Below are 19237 nucleotides of genomic sequence, written 5' to 3'. Positions count from 1 at the left end.
CCAGGACGAGCCCTGGTGCCTGCTGCCATTCCCCACCACACACACACCCTGCTTTATCTAGGCTCTTGCCCCCCCATTCTCTCCCAGCAGGGCCTCAGATGTGAGGTGATAAAACTGCCTATCCCAGCTGGCACTTCCCGAACTGGCTCTCCTTCCTCCTTCCTGCCTCCCACCCCACACCTTGTCTCTTCTTTAAGGGACCATGGAGGGCTCCACTTGGCACTTACTGCTCCTATACACTTGCTCTGGGGTCAGCGTACACTACTAGGAGACCCACCTGCCCTGGCCTGGCTCAGGCAATCCCACATCCCAGGACACCCCAACTCAACCCTTCTTCTTACCCCTCCCCCAGCATCTCTTGCACAAGGACCTGACCACTCAGAGCACGTGAACTCTGGACCAGTCCCCAGTCCCATCTCACATCACCTAGACCCCTGTCACCTAACTCAGCCTGGCTTTCCTGACCTGGACCCCAAATCCACGTGACCAGGGGCTCACTGTGGCCTCCACCTATCAAACGCCCGTTGCCAGGCCTGAGTCTCTCGTTAGGCTCAAGAGTTCTCTTGCAGCCACCCCTACATCCACCACCATGCTGCCCAGTGTCTCCCCTGCATCCTTCCAAGCGGACCCCCAGGTCTTGCATGCCTTCTGGCAAGCCAGACCCCACATCAGCCCTATAATCCACCCCTGATCGCTGTTTAATCTCAGCCCCACCCCACAGGAAACAGGAAGTGAGGACAGGGTCTAGAAGACACTGACACTAGGGCCACTTAACCCCAGCCCTGACTGAGGCCCCTCCAGTGCCTCAGTTTCCCCTCCTCTCACGGTACCTGACTTGGTTTGTGCTCCCCAAGTGCTCTGGGCCCCTCGGTGCCCCAGGCCCAGCCTCCCCCTCCTGTCCATGTCCAGGCACCACCTGCTCTGGGCCTCTGGAGGGAAGGCTGGGCAGGGTCTCGGAGCCGCAAGTCCGTGTGCCGCCTGCAACGTGGCTGCGGCCCCCAGGAATCAGCCGCCCAGGCTACGCTCCAGGCCCACTTTGGTCTCTGGGAGTTTGTTTTCTTCCCTCCCTCTCTATGCTGTGTGTGTGTTCCCCGCCCCCAGCCAGCTCCCTCATGGAAGGCACCCTCCCTTCTTGGCTGCCGGCTCCCAGGGTCACGACCCCAGGCCCCACCCTGGAGTGGCAGCCCCAGCCTGGCCCCTTCCAGCTGTGACTTCATCCACAGCCTGTCCTGCTCCTGCAGATGGGGCTTGCTGGGGATATGACCGGTCTCAGGGTGAGCGGGACAGTCCCAGCCACATGGGATCCCCTGACATTGGGCAGGAGTTACCAGGCCAGAACCCAGGAGTGCTGTCTCCAGGTGGCTGTGCCATCCAACTCATCACGGCTCTCCAGGAAGTGAGTGCACCCTCTAGCACGTTCAGCTACCCAGCTGCTTGTTTTCTGCTGATTTTTACCTGCCATCCACAACTCTCTCCTGGAATGTCACAGCTGCTTATTTTTCAGATGGGGAAACCGAGGCTCAGAGAGGTGAAGATACTATGTGTGGCTCACACAAAGAATTAATAACAGAGCCAGGTCTGGAACCCGGGCTTCTGTCTTGCAGGCCACAGCAATCCCTGCAGCACCTCTTGCTCCCAGAGAGTGAAGGGCATGGCAGGTGTGCTCGGGCCACCTTCCTCCAGGAAGCCTCCCCTGCCTCCCACAGCCCCGACCAGCTCACACCAGCCTTGTCCTACCCACTCTTGTTTCAAGTGGGGGCGAGTCTTATTCCTCAACCCTTGAGAGCTCAATGGGGTCTGAGACTCCCTTGTACTCCTGACAGCACCTGGCTCAGGGTTATACCTTGACATGAATAGAGGTTAAGTATTTTTTGAGAAAGCATTTTACAGTTTCCAAAAACCGTCAGTGCCAAGTCTCTTGTGGAAAGGAGACAAAGAGGTCTGAGTGTTTGAAGAATGGACTCTGGTCTCATTCAGAACCAGGTTGGAGGTTTGGCTCTGCCAGTTATGAGCTGAGTGACTTTGGGGAAGGGACTGCCACCTCCTGGCCTCAGTTTCTTCAGCTATAAAATGGGAATAATGGTACCGCCATTGTGGGTTTGCTCTGAGGGCTCAGGGCTCAGCATGGTTCTGGGCACCCAGCAAGCTGCCTCTCTGCATATCACCACCCACTGTGCTGACCTCCCTGTGAAGCAAGGGGTCTTGTCCCCATTTGACAGATGGGGAATCTTGGGTCCATGCCAGGGTGCTGAGTGGGGAAGGCTGGGCAGGAGCAAGACCTCTCAAGCCTCTGCTGATGGTAAATCGAGGCAAGATACCCACGTAGCCTCCAGCTTCCAGGGTGCCCCAGAAAGATCAGACAGGTTGTGGAAGGGGGCTGGCAGGGCAGTGTGCTCAGTCCCCCAGAGCCCCCCTCCTGGGCCCTCACCACCCCCACCCCAAGCCTGATCTGAGGACAGCAGCTGACCTGGCCTTACCGCCCCCAGAAGCTGATTCACCCCCAGGCCCCAACTGAGAAGGAAGGAGACAAACTCAGCTCTGAGGGGCTTGAATCACCAGCCGCCCCCTGCAAAGTCCCAGGGTGGGGGGGAGTGCGGGGGTGGGGATCAGCCCCCTGCCTGTCTGTCTCTTTCCTGGACCCCGGGGCTCTCAGGAGAGAGGGCAGCATGGCAGTGGCATGGGCAGGGGTGGGACGGGAGGTCCCCTCACAGTCAGGCATTCTGTGTGGGCAGCCAGCAGCGGTTACTCACCAGGTAAGCAGCTCTCCGGGCACTGGGGAATTCCCCAAGACCGGTGACCCAGAAACAGCGCTCCGGGCACCCCCGGCTGCCCAGTCTGTCCTCCCTCCTTCCTTCCCCAACTCCTCTGGCCCTGGTACCTGGAAAATGAACAGAGTCCTCAGGTGGGCCTAGGAAGGAAGCCGGGGTCCAGAGGGTGGGTCCCAGGCCCAGGGCTGGTGAGGGGTGGCCAGAGGAGATGGGGAAACTCAGGAATGCCTGGCACAGCCCAGCCAATTGGGCATCCTGGCCAAAAAGGCAAGAGCACCACACTCTTCAATGCTTGAGGAGTGACAGTGTAATGCCACCAGCGGACCGTGCCTCTACTGTTCTCACCCCAGTGGTGTGGGTTCAAATCCCTCCTGCCCCAACCACCAGCTATGTGGCCCGGGGCAACGCGCTTCCTCTCTCACAGCCTCAGTTTTCCCTCTGCAAATGAGGATGCTGTTGTAACAGCCTTGTGGGGCCATCACCGGGATGTTTCCTGGGAAATGTGGACAAACGCCTAACGTGTGGCAGCCATTCTAATAAGATCTGGCTATGGCCGAAGAAGGAGCTCAAACCCCAGACCGAGTCAGGGGCTTGGGTTAGGGCTGGGTCCCGTGGTCAGCGCAGTGGGGTCTGAGAGTCAGAGCAGGAGGTGGCTCCTGGGTCCTCTCAGTTAATGGAGTCTGGTGTGGGTTTTAGGAGAGTGAGTAGCATCTCAGGGCCTCGGTGGGGGAAATAAGCAGTACTCCCCCCATCTCTGGGCCCTGGAGAGCCCAGCTGTCTTCTGGGGGCTCTTGAGGTCCAGATGCTGGGCCTATCGCCTGCCCCTTCTCACCCTTACTGGATCCAGTCTCTGGCAGCGACCAGCAGTATCCCCTCAGGGCCAACGAGAAGCCAGAAGCCACCCTGGCCTTCTGCCAACTGCTCCCATCATCACCCTGACATTTCCCGACCTACTGTGTCAGGAATCAACCCCCTGGAGATGAATCAGAGTGACTGCATTTTTTTTTTCTTCATTTCTGATAGAAATTGCAAGGGAAGCAGCAGCCCCTGATCATTGGCAGGGCCAGCCAGAGGCCTGGCTGTGGCGTTGCGTGGGGCCGGTCCCCCCCAGGGCTCTGTAGAATGGGTTGCTGTCTACCTCAGCCATCAGCATTTCGTGAGCATGGCCTTTGAGACTCTGCAAGCACTTTTACCTCCCCCAGGCTCTCCCTGAATCTCGAACTAGCCTGAGACCATTGCAGGCAGATGTAGAGAGAGCTGTGTTTTCACACTGCGGGCCTCTGCCTCTTCGTGGGCCATGGATTCAATTAGAGGGTTGCCACCAACACTTTCAAAAAGGAAATGGAATAGCGAAATCACCTGGCATCGCCCAGAGCCAGGGCGAGGATCGCTGCATGAGACTTTTTTTCCGGTTGCCTGTGTGTGTCAGTATCTGCATCCTCATCTGGTTGCAAGGTGCAATGTATTTCTTACTGTGGGTGGCAGTCAAAAACATTTGCAAGCCGCTGGTATCGATGTTGAAAGCCAGGCCCAGAGGGGCTGAGGAGTGACTTGCCCAAGGTCACTCAGCAGTGTCTCACGGGGCTCCTGACTTCCCTTCCAGCTCTGGAATGGGCCAGAGGTGCCGCAGGGTAGGACGGGGCAGGGCTGAGCAGGTGCTCAACGTGGGGGACCTGGTGGCACCCTGTGCCGTGACAAAGGCCTCCCAGAGCCCAGCCGCTCACTGTCCACTCCCTTCCGCAGCCTCAGACCCCTGGGCTCTCTGCCCTGCCCCATCCCACCTGGGTGGAGCCCAGGACAGTCACAGGCCTTTCTTTCCTACTCCACCAGGGAGCCTTTCATCCTCACCGCAGGGTGCGGGAAGAGGAAGTGGCCACAGCCACCTTCCCAGGGCAGCCCGAGGCCAAGAGCCCCAGCCTGCAGTAGAGGGCGCACACTTGGGCTCCCTGTGGCCCTGGGACGTGGCTGAGTGTGTTTGTCTGTCTGTCCGAGTCTGAGTGGGCATTTGCCTGAGCATGCGTGTGTAGTGAGTGCCTCTGTGTCTGTGCATGCCTGTGTCTGGTACCGTGTGTGCGTGTGTGGTGTGTGCAAGTGTGTTCACGTGTGTAGATCTGCTTGTACCTTTTGCTTTGTGTGACTGAGAGCTAGATGGTGCACATCTCTGGCTGCTATTGTGAGTTCTCCGTGTGGTTGTGTGTGTCTGTGTGTGTGTTTGTGTGCACACGTGCCCATGGGCATGAAGCCAGTGCGACTGTGTGTCTGGCCTCGTGTCTGCCTGAGTTTGTGTGGGACTGTGGATCCCTGGGCACGAGGGCTAGGTGAGCAAGGCGGTCTAACCCTGGGCGTGCACGCATGCATTTCTGAGCCTCCAGGCCTGCGTGTGCCCCGGCGTGTGTCTCCAACAATCGCTGCTCCTCGCCCTCCAACCCCCGCCCCTGGGAACCATGTGGCAGCCTCACGTCACAGGGGCCACCAGCAGCTGGCTTCCTCCCTACCCCGCCCCAGCCCCTCCTCCCCACACCGCCCTGGCCACCCTGACTCTTGGCACAGGGACAAAGCTGATGTCAGAGGCGAGCTGACAGCTTTCTTCTCCCGCTGGATTTTCCAAAAGAGAGACCACAGCGGCCCCTATTAAATAATTGCGGGGCTGGGGGGTAAAGGAGGGACGTGTCACTCAATGATTTCCTGGACTCGGAGGCCATAAACAGAACAGGAAGTGGCCCAAGGACCTATTCAGCCTGAAACTGGCCGTGCAGAGGTGTGGCCCTGGCCTTCTCTCCTTCCCCTCCCCCCGCCAAGCACACTGGGGCCACCCTGACCCGTCCCAGCGCCCAGGGGAGCCTGAGGGATTGTTCTGAGGATGGTGGGTGGGAGGGTGATGGGAGCCTCCGGTCTGGCGACGGTGATGACATGGAAAGAATAAAGTGGTCCCATCCCACTGGGTGGGGAGGATGGAGGGGCGAGACCTGGCTGAGGTTGGACTATCCTCTTCCCTGGGAAGAGAAGGAAGAGTGAGCTTCCTGGGGTGAGGGGAGGGATCCCCATCCCTCCCCAGGTTGGGGAGCCGCTGGTGGGACCTGGGATTGGAGGGGCCAGGCCTGCCTCTGTATCTTGCAACTGGGGCGTGATACCTGTCCCCCACCTCCTGCACCTTTGGGTCCTCCTAGACCTCCAGGACCCTCCCAGCCCGGAGTAGTGCCCTTCCTGGGGCACAGGCCCCCGAGGCTTTCATAAGCCTCTCTCCCACCCCCTCCCCACAAAACCAAGCATTACCAAGTGCTCACCAGAAGCCCCTATGGGCTCAAGTCCTGACCCCCATTCTCTGAGGGAGGCATTTTAATCCTCATTTGACAGACTTGGAAACTGAGGCTCACAGAGTGGAATGATTTGTGCCAGGTCACACAGTGTGTAACGGAGCCAGGTCTCCACCCCAGCCCCCTACCCCCAGCCTCCCTAAAACAGGACCCTGGAGGCGCAGGTGTGGTCTGAGCAGCCAGGCCCAGGGGGGTCCCCGCAGAGTCACTCCCTGGGGAGCCCCTCCTTCTGCCTGGACCAGGCCTCCCGGTGGCTGATAAGCCACAGGACTGCATGACACAATCCCGCTCTGATCTTCTGCCCAGCCGAGCCTCCGCCCCCACCCCACCCCTGGACCCTGTTTCCATCTCCTCCCTTTCTGGGTGGGACCAACGCCTGGGCCTGGTGTCATTCATGGTGGGCTGTCCAAAGAGCCAGATTCTCTGTGAACCTCTCGGCTGTCAAGGTCTCTCCTAAGTCCACCCTAGCCAGAGGGCTGGCAGCAGGGGACCCTTGCGGAGGGAGGACAGTGGCCTGTGCCTCCCCACCCTCAGGGGGCCCACGTGCCAGGTGGGGGTGTAGGACTTAGGGCCTGTCTTGGCCCCTACTGGCTTCAGCGTCCCCACTTGGTAAAGGAAAAGCTTGGAGAAGAGATGAGGCTGCGCTGTGGAGGGGAGGAGGCTAAGTGGGCTCTGGAATCAGCCAGACCCCAGGTCCAGGCCCACCTCGGCCACTTACAAACTGTGCAATCTTGGGCAGGTGGCCTGATTGCTCAGGCCTCAGTTCCAACGTCTACCAAATGGGGGAACAGTGTTGTCAATCTGTGAGGTCAGCGATACCCTCCACAAAGGCTGGCCAGCACGGAAGACATACCTTGGTTATTGATATTGCTATTATTTGAGACAGGGACTCATTCTGTTGCCCAGGCTGGAGTGCAGTAGTGCCACCATAGCTCACTGCAGCCTCAATCACACCTGCTCAAGCAATCCTCCTGCCTCGGCCTCCCAAAGTGCTGGGATTACAGGTGTGAGCCACTGCACCAGGCTGTGTTGTTGATATTATCTTAGCTATGGGGCCCAGAGAGGGGAAGTCACTTCTCCAAGGCCACACAGCAAATTAGTGGCACATTCCCAATAGTATGTGGACTGGTGACCTCCCAGGGAGCTGGGAACCCTGGGTTTCAGTCCTGATTTGCTTGTGAGAATTCCAGAAGGAAGCCTCTCAGAGTCTCAGTGTCCCTTTCTAGATAAGTCCATGAGTCCCAAAGTGTCTAGAAAAGCTTCTCTGGGGCCGGGCGTGGTGGCTCATGCCTGTAATCCCAACACTTTGGGAAGCCGAGGTGGGCAGATCACCTGAGGTCAGGAGCTCAAGACCAGCCTGACCAACATGGAGAAACCCCGTCTCTACTAAAAATACAAAATTAGCTGGGCGTGGTGGCGCATGCCTGTAATGTCAGCTACTCGGGAGGCTGAGGCACGAGAATCGCTTGAACCCAGGAGGCGGAGGTTGCAGTGAGCCGAGATCACACCATTGCACTCCAGCCTGGGCAACAAGAGCGAAACTCCGTCTCAAAAAAACAAAAAACAAAAAAACATGGGGGAACAAAAAGAAAGAAAGAAAAGAGAAAAACAAAAGGTTCTTTAAAGAGTAGCTTGTGGGGAGCAGTGGTGGGGGATATAGAGAGACACCCAGGTCCCCAGGAAAGTTGGGCCCAGGGCTGGGGGAAGTCCAGGTCCAGGGCTCCCAGACCAGCATTTGACACCCAACCGCCTACCCGGCTCCAAACCACGGGCTGCAGCGCCCCCCACTGCCCAGCGGGCAGCAGGCCCCACGGCCACGGCCCCGCCAGCCCCAGGCCAGCCTGCAGCCGGGGCCTCCCCCAGAGCCAGGTGGGGTGGCATTTGGGGATTTGAGGGGGTGGGTGGAGATGCCTGAGGCTCAGAATGGAGGGTGGGCAGATACAGGCCAAGGCTGGAGAGGGGGGCACCGCTGAGGGGGTCGTGGAGGAGCCTATGCCGTGTCCAGCACCTCCTGGGGAAGCCCTGAGGACCGGCCACAAGGGGGTGCCAGGACCACGTGCCTCTGCCTGGCGGAGACTCTGGGAGGAGGAAGAGGAGGAGGGGGAGGAGAAATTCTCTCTCCTGGCCCTGCTGCCCCTTCCCATTCCCCTCAGACTTCCAGGACGTCCCCTCTCCCCAGCTCCCATTTACAGGTCCTCACGACAGTTCTTCCAAATGGGAATTACAGTCGCCATTTTAGAGAGGAGACAATTAAGATCCACAGACGTAAAATAAACCAGGGACTCATGGGACAGAGCCCAGGCCCCCACCCGGCCCCAGCGTGCCAGGGAACCCCAGCATCCAGACCCAGGACTGGCCCACCCAGGAGATAGTTTCCCTATCCCCTCAGAAGCCTCTCCCCAGGCCTCGGGAACTGCTGACGGCAAAATTGGGGTTGAGCCCCTTCCCCTCGCATGTCAGTCTCCGTGCAAGGATTTTACCTATATTTTTCCTTTCTCACCACTGTGATCTCATAATTAGATCCATTTTACACAGTGAGTGAGGCACACAGCAGTCAAGTCCTGCACTGGCCCAAGGCCAAAGGCACGGGGGCCTTGAACTTGTCTGACCACATATGCTGGAGCCTGCTATACAGGAACCACCTCTCCATCAGAAGGAAACTGAGGTCTTCATGGGCTCGGCCCCCTGCACTGCTCTGGGGAAAAGAGAACTTGAGGTTCCCTTGGGAATCCAGCACTCAAAACCCCCAGATGACTGACCCCTCCAGGGTCCCAAACAGCCAGGATTCAAATCCAGGCCTCCTTCCAGCCACCGTGTCCAGAGCTCTCTCCTCTGCCCTTTAACACTTTGATGCTCTTTAAACCCTCACATGTCCACATGACACTTTCGCATCTGTTCTCTCCTGCTTAGCCTCGACATCCTCAGAGAGGTGTTCAGGGCGTATCTCACCATGCCCATTGCATAGAAGGGGAAACTGAGGCCTGGAGCATGTGTGAGCCACCAGATGCCCCCTGACCCACAAGGGAGTGAGCGATGTTTGCTTTGGTGGAGGATAAATTTGGAGGCTGGCCTCTACCCCCGGCCCTGCCCCAGGGAGAAGCCTACCGTGGTCTGTGCCTGCACACGCCGCTCTGGATCTGGAAGGTTTGTCAGGTCTTCAGTGGGACACCATCGTCTTCCGGGCCAGGCCCCCTCTGCTTCCCTCTCCTGCTAGATCTTCTCTGGAGTCGGCTCCTCACCCCGCCCCCAACTTGACTTCCCGTCCGGAGCTGGGTGGCCCTGACACTACCCCCACTTCCACACCCGCCCCCAGCTGAATGGCGGGGGGCAGCAGGTGCAGAGGGCCCCGGGTTCCCACCCAGTCTGTGCCTGACACAGGTGGGGGCAGGGTCTTGGAGTGGCCAAGGGGAGAAGCAGGGCTGGGATGTGGGAGGGGGCTTCCTGGTGCCCAATGCCCCTGCCCGGTGCTGCGTGGCGAGGCCGTTGGGGCCTGAGTCACAGCTGACGGGGCCGCGCCCAGCCTGCCTGAGTGACCCAGGCCAGCATAAGGCGATGACTGGGCAGCCCTCCGCATGACCGCAGGGGTCGGCCTTAGGTGTTTTGACTCAGACCTGCCACAGGCCGTGTGCAGCACAGCCAGCCTCCCCTTGTCCCTGTCCCCAGAAGAGTCACAGGGCTGCAGTTCCCCCAACGAGACACTGGGCCCCCTCCCAGGACACCACTCCCTGCCCTAGCACCTACCTCCGAACCTGGGGTGCCACCTGGCCCATCTGATCCACCCTTGCCACAAGCTCCAGGGCCCCGCCTGCCCAACCCCCTCCCTCAGAGACCTTCGCCCCTCCCCGAGCCCAGCCCTCCTGAGACGTAGGGAGCTGTAGGGAGCCGTAGGGAGCCGGGCCAGCCTTGGGAGGGCCTCCCCACTCCAAAGGAGCATGGACTGTGACCCTTCCTCGGCACTGAAAAAGGGCTTTTGTGGGGATCCCATGTCCCAGCCCCTGGGTGGAGGGTGGGAGGCAGGCAGGGCAGGTGACAGGACAGGGACAAAGAGAAAAGAGCCGAGAAGAAAGAAAACCACTAAGGAGGGAAAGGGGAAATAAGAGAGAGCCTCAGCCACACTGGCTCAGGGACGGCCCTGCCATCAATGTCGTGTCTGTGCTGTCTCCCAGGGAATCTTTGTCACAGCTGGGAGGTAGGCCAAGTTGGCCCCATTGTACAGAGGGGAAACTGAGGCTCAGCCCGGGCAGGGTACCCAGCTAGGGGGCTGAGGTCTAACTCGTTTTGCATAACTCTAAAGTATTTTAAACTCATCCCTGGGAAGAAAAAAAATCACATGAAGTCCTGCAGCAAAGAGTCTAAGGCCACAGAGGCCCAAGGAAGGCCCGGGTTCGCATCCTGGCTCTGCTGTTTCTATGCTGAGAGTTCGTTCTGTAGATTAACAAAATGTGCCAGGACCCCTCCCCGCCTTTTCCTGTAGTTTTGCTGTCCTAGGGAACTTTTAACTCATGTGTGTGACATGCAGCATTGACTGAGAGTCCCAGACCTCCGCTCTGAAAAACTTAAAAAAGAAAAAGAGAACCCAGCTTCGAGTGGATTCAGCGGCTGGACTGCACCAGGATCTCTTTATGTTCCTTAGCCTGGTGCCAGCGGACAGCTGCTCGTGACCCCTTTGTCCCTAATGTGAGTCAGTGCAGGGAGCACACACTTCATGGAGGGCCCCGTCCCTCTAGGGAAAATGTGCCTAGCAGAGCGTTAGCTCTTGCGCACTGTGGCAACAAAGCAGTAGTTGACACCAGTAGACTGCTGCCTCTCATGGTGGATGGTCGTGGGGACCATCACACAGCAGTCCGTGCTGTGGAGTCGGCAGGGTGATTCGACAAGGCCCCGTTCTGCCTCTGTCTGATGGAAACTCCACAGTGGCACTCTGCAAGCCACCCACAGCACCGGGGCAGCCCCACAGGCCCCTCTGGGTGGGGGAATCACAGAGGTGGGGGCATCTGAGCTTGGCCTCAAGGGCAGGAAGATGTAAGAAATGGGGAGGGGGACCAGGAACAGAGGCTGATGCCTGTAATTCCAGCACTTTGGGAGACTGAGGTGGGAGGGTTGCTTGAGGCCAGGAGTTCGAGACCTGCCTGGGCAAAATAGCAAGATCCCATCTCTACAAAAAAACAAAACTTTAGCCAGGCATAGTGGTGCGTGCCTGTAGTCCCAGCTACCTGGGAGGCTTAGGTGGGAGGATTGTTTGAGCCCGGGGGGTCGAGGCTGCAGTGAGCCACGATCGTGCCACTGCCCTCCAGCCTGGGCGAAGAGCGAAACCCTGTTTCTCCCAAGGAAAAAAAGAAGAGCTGAGGGGGAATAGGGAGCTCAGGCTGCATGCAGGGGTGGGAGCAGCTAAATGGACGGGGAGAGGAGTCGCCTGCAAGAGATGGGTATGGGAGAGACCACAGGACCGAGTGATGGAGGGGAGAGGAGGGGCCAAGGAAGACAAAGGCAATGGGCTGGGATTCTGGAACTTTAGTAGGGGAAAAGGAGAAGCAGAAAGCAAGTGTAGGGTTTGGGGGCAGAACGGTGATTTTGGCTTCAAGGCACCACTAAGCCAGGAGACAGACTATCCTGGTAGCTGAGTCTGTAGGATCTGGCCTTGGGAGGGATCAGACTGCAGGTGGTAGTTTGGGGTTACCTGCAACTATGACTCCTTGGGAGATGTTATGGGGTGACAAGTCCTCATAGATAGTGTACTTGAGACCCCTTCCCAGAATCAAGCTCCCCCATCTGTTTCCTGTGGGGTGGGTGTGCTCTAGTTCAAAGTCAGCCCCAGACACCTCTCCTGGGCGGTGAGAGGTGGGGGACGACCAGGGGTGGGGGCAGCCATGCTGGGCTTCCCAGCTCTTCCCCCACAGGCCAACCTCTGCCTTCCTGGAGGGCAACCCCAGCACCGGCCGCAGCGCCTGCTCCCCTTCCGCTCCAGGAACCCGAGTGTGCCTGGGTTTTGGTGTCTGCCACCTCCCACCCACATCTTCCCAGCAGCTGAGGTCGAGGAAACCCCCTTCCCCCAGCTGGAGCAGGGAGACACAAGTGAGGGCAGCCCCTCTGCTGTTGGCGGGGCCTGGAGCCAGGGCAGGCCAGGTGTGGGAGTGACACCTGTCTAGGACGGGCTCCCTGGTGTGCGCCTCAGTGCCTCCGCTTCCCCCCAGCAACACACTTGCCTCTGTCTTCTCCTTGGGGCTGGGAGGCGGAGCCCCACCTGCCCTGCTCTTCCTTGAGCACCTACTGTGTGCCAGGCACCATGCGGATGCAGGGACAGCGTCAAGCAAAGCAGACTCAGTCTCCGTCCTCCATGCTAATAGGAGACACAGTTGGGAATGTGAACACCAGAGTGCATGCTGCCGGAAGGGAGGGCGCAACCAGGTTCCCAGACCCAGACTCTGGACAGGCGAGAAAGAATTGCTAAGGATGCATCCTCCAGCTGAGATCTTACAAGGAAGGAGCTAACTTGACAAACAGGATGGGGAACAGCATTCCAGGCAGAGGGAACAGCGTAGGAAGAAACCCTGTGGTAGGAAGGAGCCCCAGGCACTTTGGGAGCCAAAAGATGGCCATTACGGTAGGACCCCTGAGGGCGAGGGGGAGCCCAGTGGGGGCTGTGGGAGGCCATTGCTAGGTACTTGGTAAATAGGCTGCAATATGTCAGGCAGCTGCCCAGGAAGACTGTTGGTTGGGAGTTAGGGGCCTCGAGTTCTAGCCTCAGCCCTGCACTACTTTGTTCTGTGACCTTAAGCAAGATGCTTCCCCTCTCTGGGCCTTTGGGTAAATCCTGATGCCCTCACTCGTGATACTCTGATCCCTGAATGCTCAGAGCCTTTGCCCTAGCTCTTCCCACCTCCCCATCTGCACGTCACTCAGACCACAGTGTGGACGTCACCTCTCCAGATGCCACTCTGGCCACTCGCAGCGCCTGGCTCTCCCGCTGCTGTTACATCACCCTGCTTTATTTTTGCTGAGCTCATCCTGCAATCTCAGATGCTCCTGTTGGTCCTTGTGCCTGTCTATTGTCTGTCTGCCCCTTGCCCTGGAGTTCTGTGCCTTCAGGAACTCACGAAATTGTCAGCCAAGTTATAGAGGAGGAGGGGTACCAGGAAAATGCTCCCACCCAGGAGTCCTACGGCCCTGAATTCAAACTGTGCCCATTCCCGGTTAATTTGGTCTAAGGATGTGGGCTGGCCACTCAGACTCTCTGAGCCTCAGTCTTCTCATCTGCAAAATGTATCATGTCTATTGCAGGGAGCTCTGCACTGGCTCTCCTCCACCCTAATGTCAAGTCCTCCTGTTCCCATCCCATCCCCAGCTCTTTTTGCCATTTCAGGAAGTAGGGGTAGCCATGGACCGATCCAAGTCAAGCTCACCTGCCTCTGGGAGCCCTTGCCTCAGCATGTTTTCGGTCTATACATGCTCGCCTGGGCATTTGGGAGGAGCCAGATGGAAACCCTAACCCCTTGGGCTCTTCGGGAAGCAGTTTTAAGCACAAACCAGGTCACTGGCCCTGTCTGAGGCAGGATCTGTTATTCTTTTGTTCATTCCACAGATGAGGAAACAAAGGCTCAGAGATGTTAAAGAATTTTCCTAAGGTCACCCAGATAGATGGAAAGGGGCTGAGACAGGATTTCAAGCCCAGCCAAGTCTCTTCGTTCCTCTGCACACAGCCATTCCTCATGTCTGCTGCATGCTCACTCCACATCAGGCAGGATGCTGGTGGCAGGGGTGTAGCTGTGAACTCACTCTTTGATTCATTCCACAAATGCCTAGGGCACCTTTCATGTTCCAGGCACCGGATGTGCCCTTGTTCCCCCAGGGTGATCCAGGAACATACACACATATGAGAGGACACACTGGCACACACCTAAGCTTGCACATGCACAGACACGCATGCAGAGACACACCCAGATATCCATGTCTGCATGCACTCATAAATACAGATACAGACATGAACCTCCATTAGGACACTGACATCCAGGCTTCAAAATTAGGTAAGAGAAATATACATGCAACACACATTGGTATGTAACACACATCAGCATGCAACGTCCATCAGCATGCAGACCTCAACCACACACCCATGGGGGCCCGGAAGCAGCCCACACACTCAAGCCTTTCTTCCTCCCCTCTTGCTACCACATCTTGACACCCCTCATCCCCAATATGTCAAGGGAGCCCCATTCGGCCATAACCAATGCCTTGTCTGAGTTTGACACCCCACCCCACCCCACCACAGTCACAGCCCCCGGCGGCTGGGGCATGTGATTTCCCTTCCTGGGCAGAGCAAAGACCTCCAGCCCATCCCCAGAGCATGGATGCTTTTGGCCTTGCCCACCTAGGGTTCCTCCCCTCTCTAAAAGGCCACCCCAAATCCTCTCCCCAAAGACAACCGAGAGACACAGAGGCTTTAGAAACCAGGCAAGTTTTAAATATATGTTTGCACAATATTAACATTAAATATACATCATAAATAAGCCTTATAAATATAAAACTGATAAAAATTGATAAAAATCGATAAATTAGTCATGTTCCTCCAAGGAATTGGCCTCGCAGCTTCTGAGACCCCCTCTAGGAGGGCAATGGCTCCTGCGTGAGAAAATTCCAGGACTCACCACCAGGGGGAGCAGCCAGCAGCAAGGGCCCAAGACTGGGGCTTCCCGGCGCTGGGAGGTGGGTCTCCTTTTACGGAGACCTCCGTGTACACCACCCAGCACCATTTGCACCACATGTCCTCAATTGCAGATTTTAATATCCACCCTATGTCAGGGAATCCAAGCAACTGACAGGCAGTGGGGGCCTTGTACAGCCTCTAACTCCCTAGCTTCACAAAGAGAAAACAGGTCCAGAGAGGTAAAGTGACCTGCCCCAGGCCACATGGCGATTTCGGGGCTGGGCTGGGACCTGAGCTCTATTCCCTGGACCCCCAGATCAGGGCTCCTGGGACACCCTGCCGCTGTTACAGCTGCCTAAAGTGAGGTCACCCAGACATCCAGGTGTCTGGCTTGGGACGTGATGAGGCATAGGAGGCCAGCTCAGGCTGTGACCTCCCCTTCAGAACCACGGAAAGGAGGAAGTCTGGGGGCAACGGCCCTGCAAGTCATAAGAGGGAAGGACTGGCAGGCCTCGGGGAGCAAGGCAGGGGGGCAGTCAGCCTGGCCATGAGTCAGCCTGTGTCATCAGACCCCTGAATCAATGGAAAGTCGGCCCCGCGTGGCCTGCCCGGCCACCCCACTGGGCCTGGGGAACTTGGGGCTAGGTGGGGTTCAACAGCCGGACTCTGTCCCCCAGCCTGGAGGAGGTAGCGGGGTCTGCCCAGCTCCTACCTCTTAAAGTGCACTTCTCAGTGGCGAGTAGTAGAGGGGAACAGGTTTGGGGACCCGGGAGGTGTCATCCTGAGATGGTTCCTCTCATCCACAGAGCACCTGCCGCATCCTTCACCAGCAAGGGGTGCTCCTGAGGCTACCGGGGCAGCTGTCCCCTGGGCATGAGTCTATTGCCTTTCCTGGAGGGTCTCGTCCTGCGCACCCCCTTCCGCAGGGCCTGGTGGGGGCTGTGTCTCCGGCTCCGGTTCGGGCTCTCCCCCCACTTGCTGAAGACCCGCCCCACTGAGTGCATGAAGCGATGGTAGCCACGCAGGAAACTGCAGCCCTCCAGCTTGCGCTGAAAAACATCTGAGGTAGGGGTGGGGGTGGGCGGCTGAGGGGTCCCCCGGCCGGCCTTCGTGGGCTCAGTCATGTCTGAGTTGTCCAGCAGCTGGGCCATGCAGTAGACGTTGTTCTTGAGCCCGAGGACATTCGGCCTCGCCATCTGCAGCTTCTCTAAGTCCTCTATGTTCAGCCCAGACCTCTCCAAGTCCTGGGCCTTGGGGAGATGCTGCTCTAAGTCGGCCAGTCTGTGCAGGACGCGGCCCAGTGTGGCATTGAGCGTCTGTAGGAAGCCCCGCCTGCCCAGCCCCCTCAGGGTCTCCTCGCTGGGGAAGGCCCCAGGGCTCTCTCTGCAGTGCTCTCTCAGTTTAGGAATATCCAGGCCTTGGATACGTATCTGGGGGGAACAGGAGGATCACAGGGTAAATGCTGAGGACCTGGACCACACTCACAGACAAGTCAGCCTTGGAATGCTAGACCTCATGCACCCCTATCCAATCTCCCACTGGACAGATCCGGAAACTGAGACCTGAGAGGGAAGAGGACCCCAAGATCACTACAGGCAAGGTCGGAGGGATGTTGGGGACCTGGCTGGTGGGATGCCTGTGGAGAATGGGGAGCTTCAAGAGGGCTGGACTCTGTCTTGCTCACTGCTACATCCCAGTGCCTAGACCAGAGCCTGGCAGGTGTGCAGGAAACACACTGAGTAAGCAGATGAGGGCGGTGGTGGTGTCTGGAGTCCCGCCCCGGGACCACAGAGCTAGGGAAGCTGGAGGGCCAGCCTTAGCTCCTCAGGGTTAAGGCTGGAATAACACAGAGACTCAGTTCTCCTACCTGGCCATATGGAGTGAGGCTGGGCCTGTCCTCCCTGCTTCTCACTCCCTTCCTTACCCCACAGTTCTCTGAGACTCAGATGCCACAAGGGCCCAGGTGCTTACATAGGGGTCCAGGAGCCTGCTGGTGTCCTGCATGAGATCTGTCTGCTTCTGGAGCTGGCCAAGGAGCATGCGGTACTCTTTCGAGCAGCTGCCCATAGCCGCCATGCTTGCCATGCTTGGAAACAGGAGTGCAAGGATCAGACCTAAGGCAGAGAAGAGGGGTGTCACCCAACTTGGCAAGGAAAGCCACAGATGGGAGCCTCGGGGAGGGGGTTGAAGAGGGCCTTGAAAGGTGCCTCCTTCATCCTGGACTTTGTGTAGTTGAGGGCGGGGGCTGGGCACTGTGTGGCATGGTGTGTGCACAGGTGTGCCCACCAAGGCCACCATCATCTCCCCAGTAAGTCGCTGCCCAGGGCCTGACACAGCAAGCAGTGGGAGGGACTGAGACAGTGGCTGCGATTTACCAAGTAGGTCTTTGAGCAAAGGCTGCAGCGCCCGACTGGATCCAATCCTGCCTACTGCACCGTTCTAACCTCGGGAGCTGACTCTCTGCAAGGTGGGACTGGCTCCCTGCAAGACCATTGGGCTAAGGACCGGCCACCAGCCTAGGACCCTGCCTTGTCAGCTGCTCTGGCCATCCAGGTAGATGGGCCTGAGAGGGCTTCAGGGCAGGCAGCCCGGGAGTGGCTTGTGCCCTCAGCTCTGTCTAGAACCAGGAGAGGCCGCCTTTTCAACCAGAGGCACAGCCTGGAACAGATGTGGGAGACCTTCCAGTCCATGTTCCCACTTTCCTGACAGGTAAACCAAGTCTCAGGAGAAGGTCCTGCACAGGTCATAAAGGCCAGGGCTCTCCCCTGACCTCTCATGCCTCCCTCCTCTCTCCATAAGTGGTTCCTTCTGTCAGACCCACCAGGGATGCTGTGAGCCTGTCAGAAGGTGTTGGAGGTGGATACAGTTACCGCTCTCCACCACCCCCAACAGGGCACCAGCGGCCACGTGGTCGGAAGGGGCCTGTGGCGCAATGGCCCGGAAGGCAGTGACACCATCGTTCCCGTCCTAAGAACCATCCGGCCCTTTGGGGAAGACTGGCTGCTGGGGAGGGCCGAGGGGCCGGGCACCCAGGCGTAGCGACCCCAGGGCACTTTCGCCGCCTCCCCAGGTATCTGCTGCTGGGCTCTGGCAGGGGCCTGTGCGTGTGGCAGCGCACGTGGGACTAGGGTGTCTGTGTGGCTGTGCATCTGGGTCTGTGTGCAGCATGAGGGAGATCTGCTCCCTTCACCGTGGGGACTGTGGTCTGCATGTGGGGGTTCCTGGGCTGGTGAGATGCAGGGCTGTAGATGACGTCATATGGCTCTGTGTGCATGTGGCCATGTGGGTGTGGCTGTGCGTGCTGTGTGATTGTGTGGGCTCTGGGGCCCCCAGGGCCGGCTGACTTTCTATTCATCCGGGGCAAGCTGGAGGCCCCACAATCCCTCCACACCTCACACCACTTCCCTGCCCAGCTTCTGAGCCTCCCTCTCCTGCCCAGCCTCTTCACCCATCCTCTTCTCTCACTCCCTGGTTCCCAGAGTTGCCTCTACATCTCGACATCACCTCCCCCTGGAAGCCTTCCAGGGATGCCCCTTCCCTACCTGTGGAGATGCCAGGTTCTCAGTGGACCGCTCTCTCTGCCTGACTTTCTGGCTTTCTCCCCTTCTCAGCATCCTTCTGCCTGGCGCCCGGCCTCCCCAGGTCCCAGAGGGCAGAGGGTGCCTCTGCTCCCCACCGGCGCCTGTGGACAGACCCAGCAGGCGGGTTCTGGCGGGGAGGAAGGAAGTACTTACTGAGCAGCGTCCTCCGTGTGAGCGGTACCCCCATGCTGGGTGCCCGTGCTCCGGCCCGCGCCCGCTGGGGGTGACACCTCTCGGCTGGGAGCCCTGCAGGCTGGCAGCCACTTTATGCCCGCTGGGGCGATTGGCCAACACCTCATGAGGTGGGTGGGGATGGGGAGGGGGGAGGGCAGGCCTTCTGGGAACATGACCCCAAAAACCAAAATTTCCACGGGCGGCCAATGGGCGCTGGGCGCGGTGTATGCCCGCTCCTCCTCCTGTTTTCTTCGAATTCGTTCTTCGAGGTCAGCCCTACGCCCAAGGATGATGTAAACCGCAGCCTCAGCCTTCCTGGGGTGAACAGGGAGGAAGAGGGTCCATGCCATCTTCGGGGAACTGGGCCAGGGATGGGCAGGAGGGACTTCAAGTTGGGCCTCTGGAGGCCCCAGGCCAGTCTCGGCCCAGGAGCCATTGGCCTCGCAGGACATGGTGGTTGGGGGCTGAGGGGGGCGAGACGTCTTCCTTCTTGAGTGCCCTTCCTGCCCTCTCGCCGGGGCTGTTGAGACATCTGTGAGCGGAAACCACCGGGCTCTGGGCACAGAGCCAGACGCAGGCTGGCAGCCCCGAGATTGTGGTTCAGGCCCCAGGACCAGCATCCCCCAGCCCAGCTCCTGACCGTCTCCTTTCCCCCGTTGTGCACCCTCTGCCAGGTCCACTCCCCAAAGCCAGGCCCTGTCTCTGTAGACAGGCTCCACGGGGGAGAACTGGACACTTGGAGCAAGAGAAACAGGAGGC

At 58.7% G+C, this 19237-nt stretch overlaps 1 protein-coding gene across 1 annotated transcript; it reads right to left on the bottom strand.

Moving 5' to 3' along the window:
• Positions 1 to 14518: 14518 nt before the first annotated feature.
• Positions 14519 to 18559, bottom strand: OSM (oncostatin M). Its single transcript, XM_050806842.1, has 3 exons — positions 18458 to 18559; positions 16695 to 16837; positions 14519 to 16153 (listed from the first exon to the last, which is right to left on the bottom strand). Exons 1-3 carry the CDS (start codon positions 18489 to 18491, stop codon positions 15572 to 15574), a joined length of 759 nt encoding a protein of 252 aa, XP_050662799.1. The 5' UTR covers positions 18492 to 18559; the 3' UTR covers positions 14519 to 15571.
• Positions 18560 to 19237: the final 678 nt, after the last annotated feature.

The sequence above is a fragment of the Macaca thibetana genome, chromosome 10, assembly GCF_024542745.1.
Source record: "Macaca thibetana thibetana isolate TM-01 chromosome 10, ASM2454274v1, whole genome shotgun sequence".
In the NCBI taxonomy this organism is placed as follows: domain Eukaryota; kingdom Metazoa; phylum Chordata; class Mammalia; order Primates; family Cercopithecidae; genus Macaca; species Macaca thibetana.
Note: the sequence above shows the minus strand (reverse complement) of the source record. Positions and strands in the feature narration are given on the sequence as shown.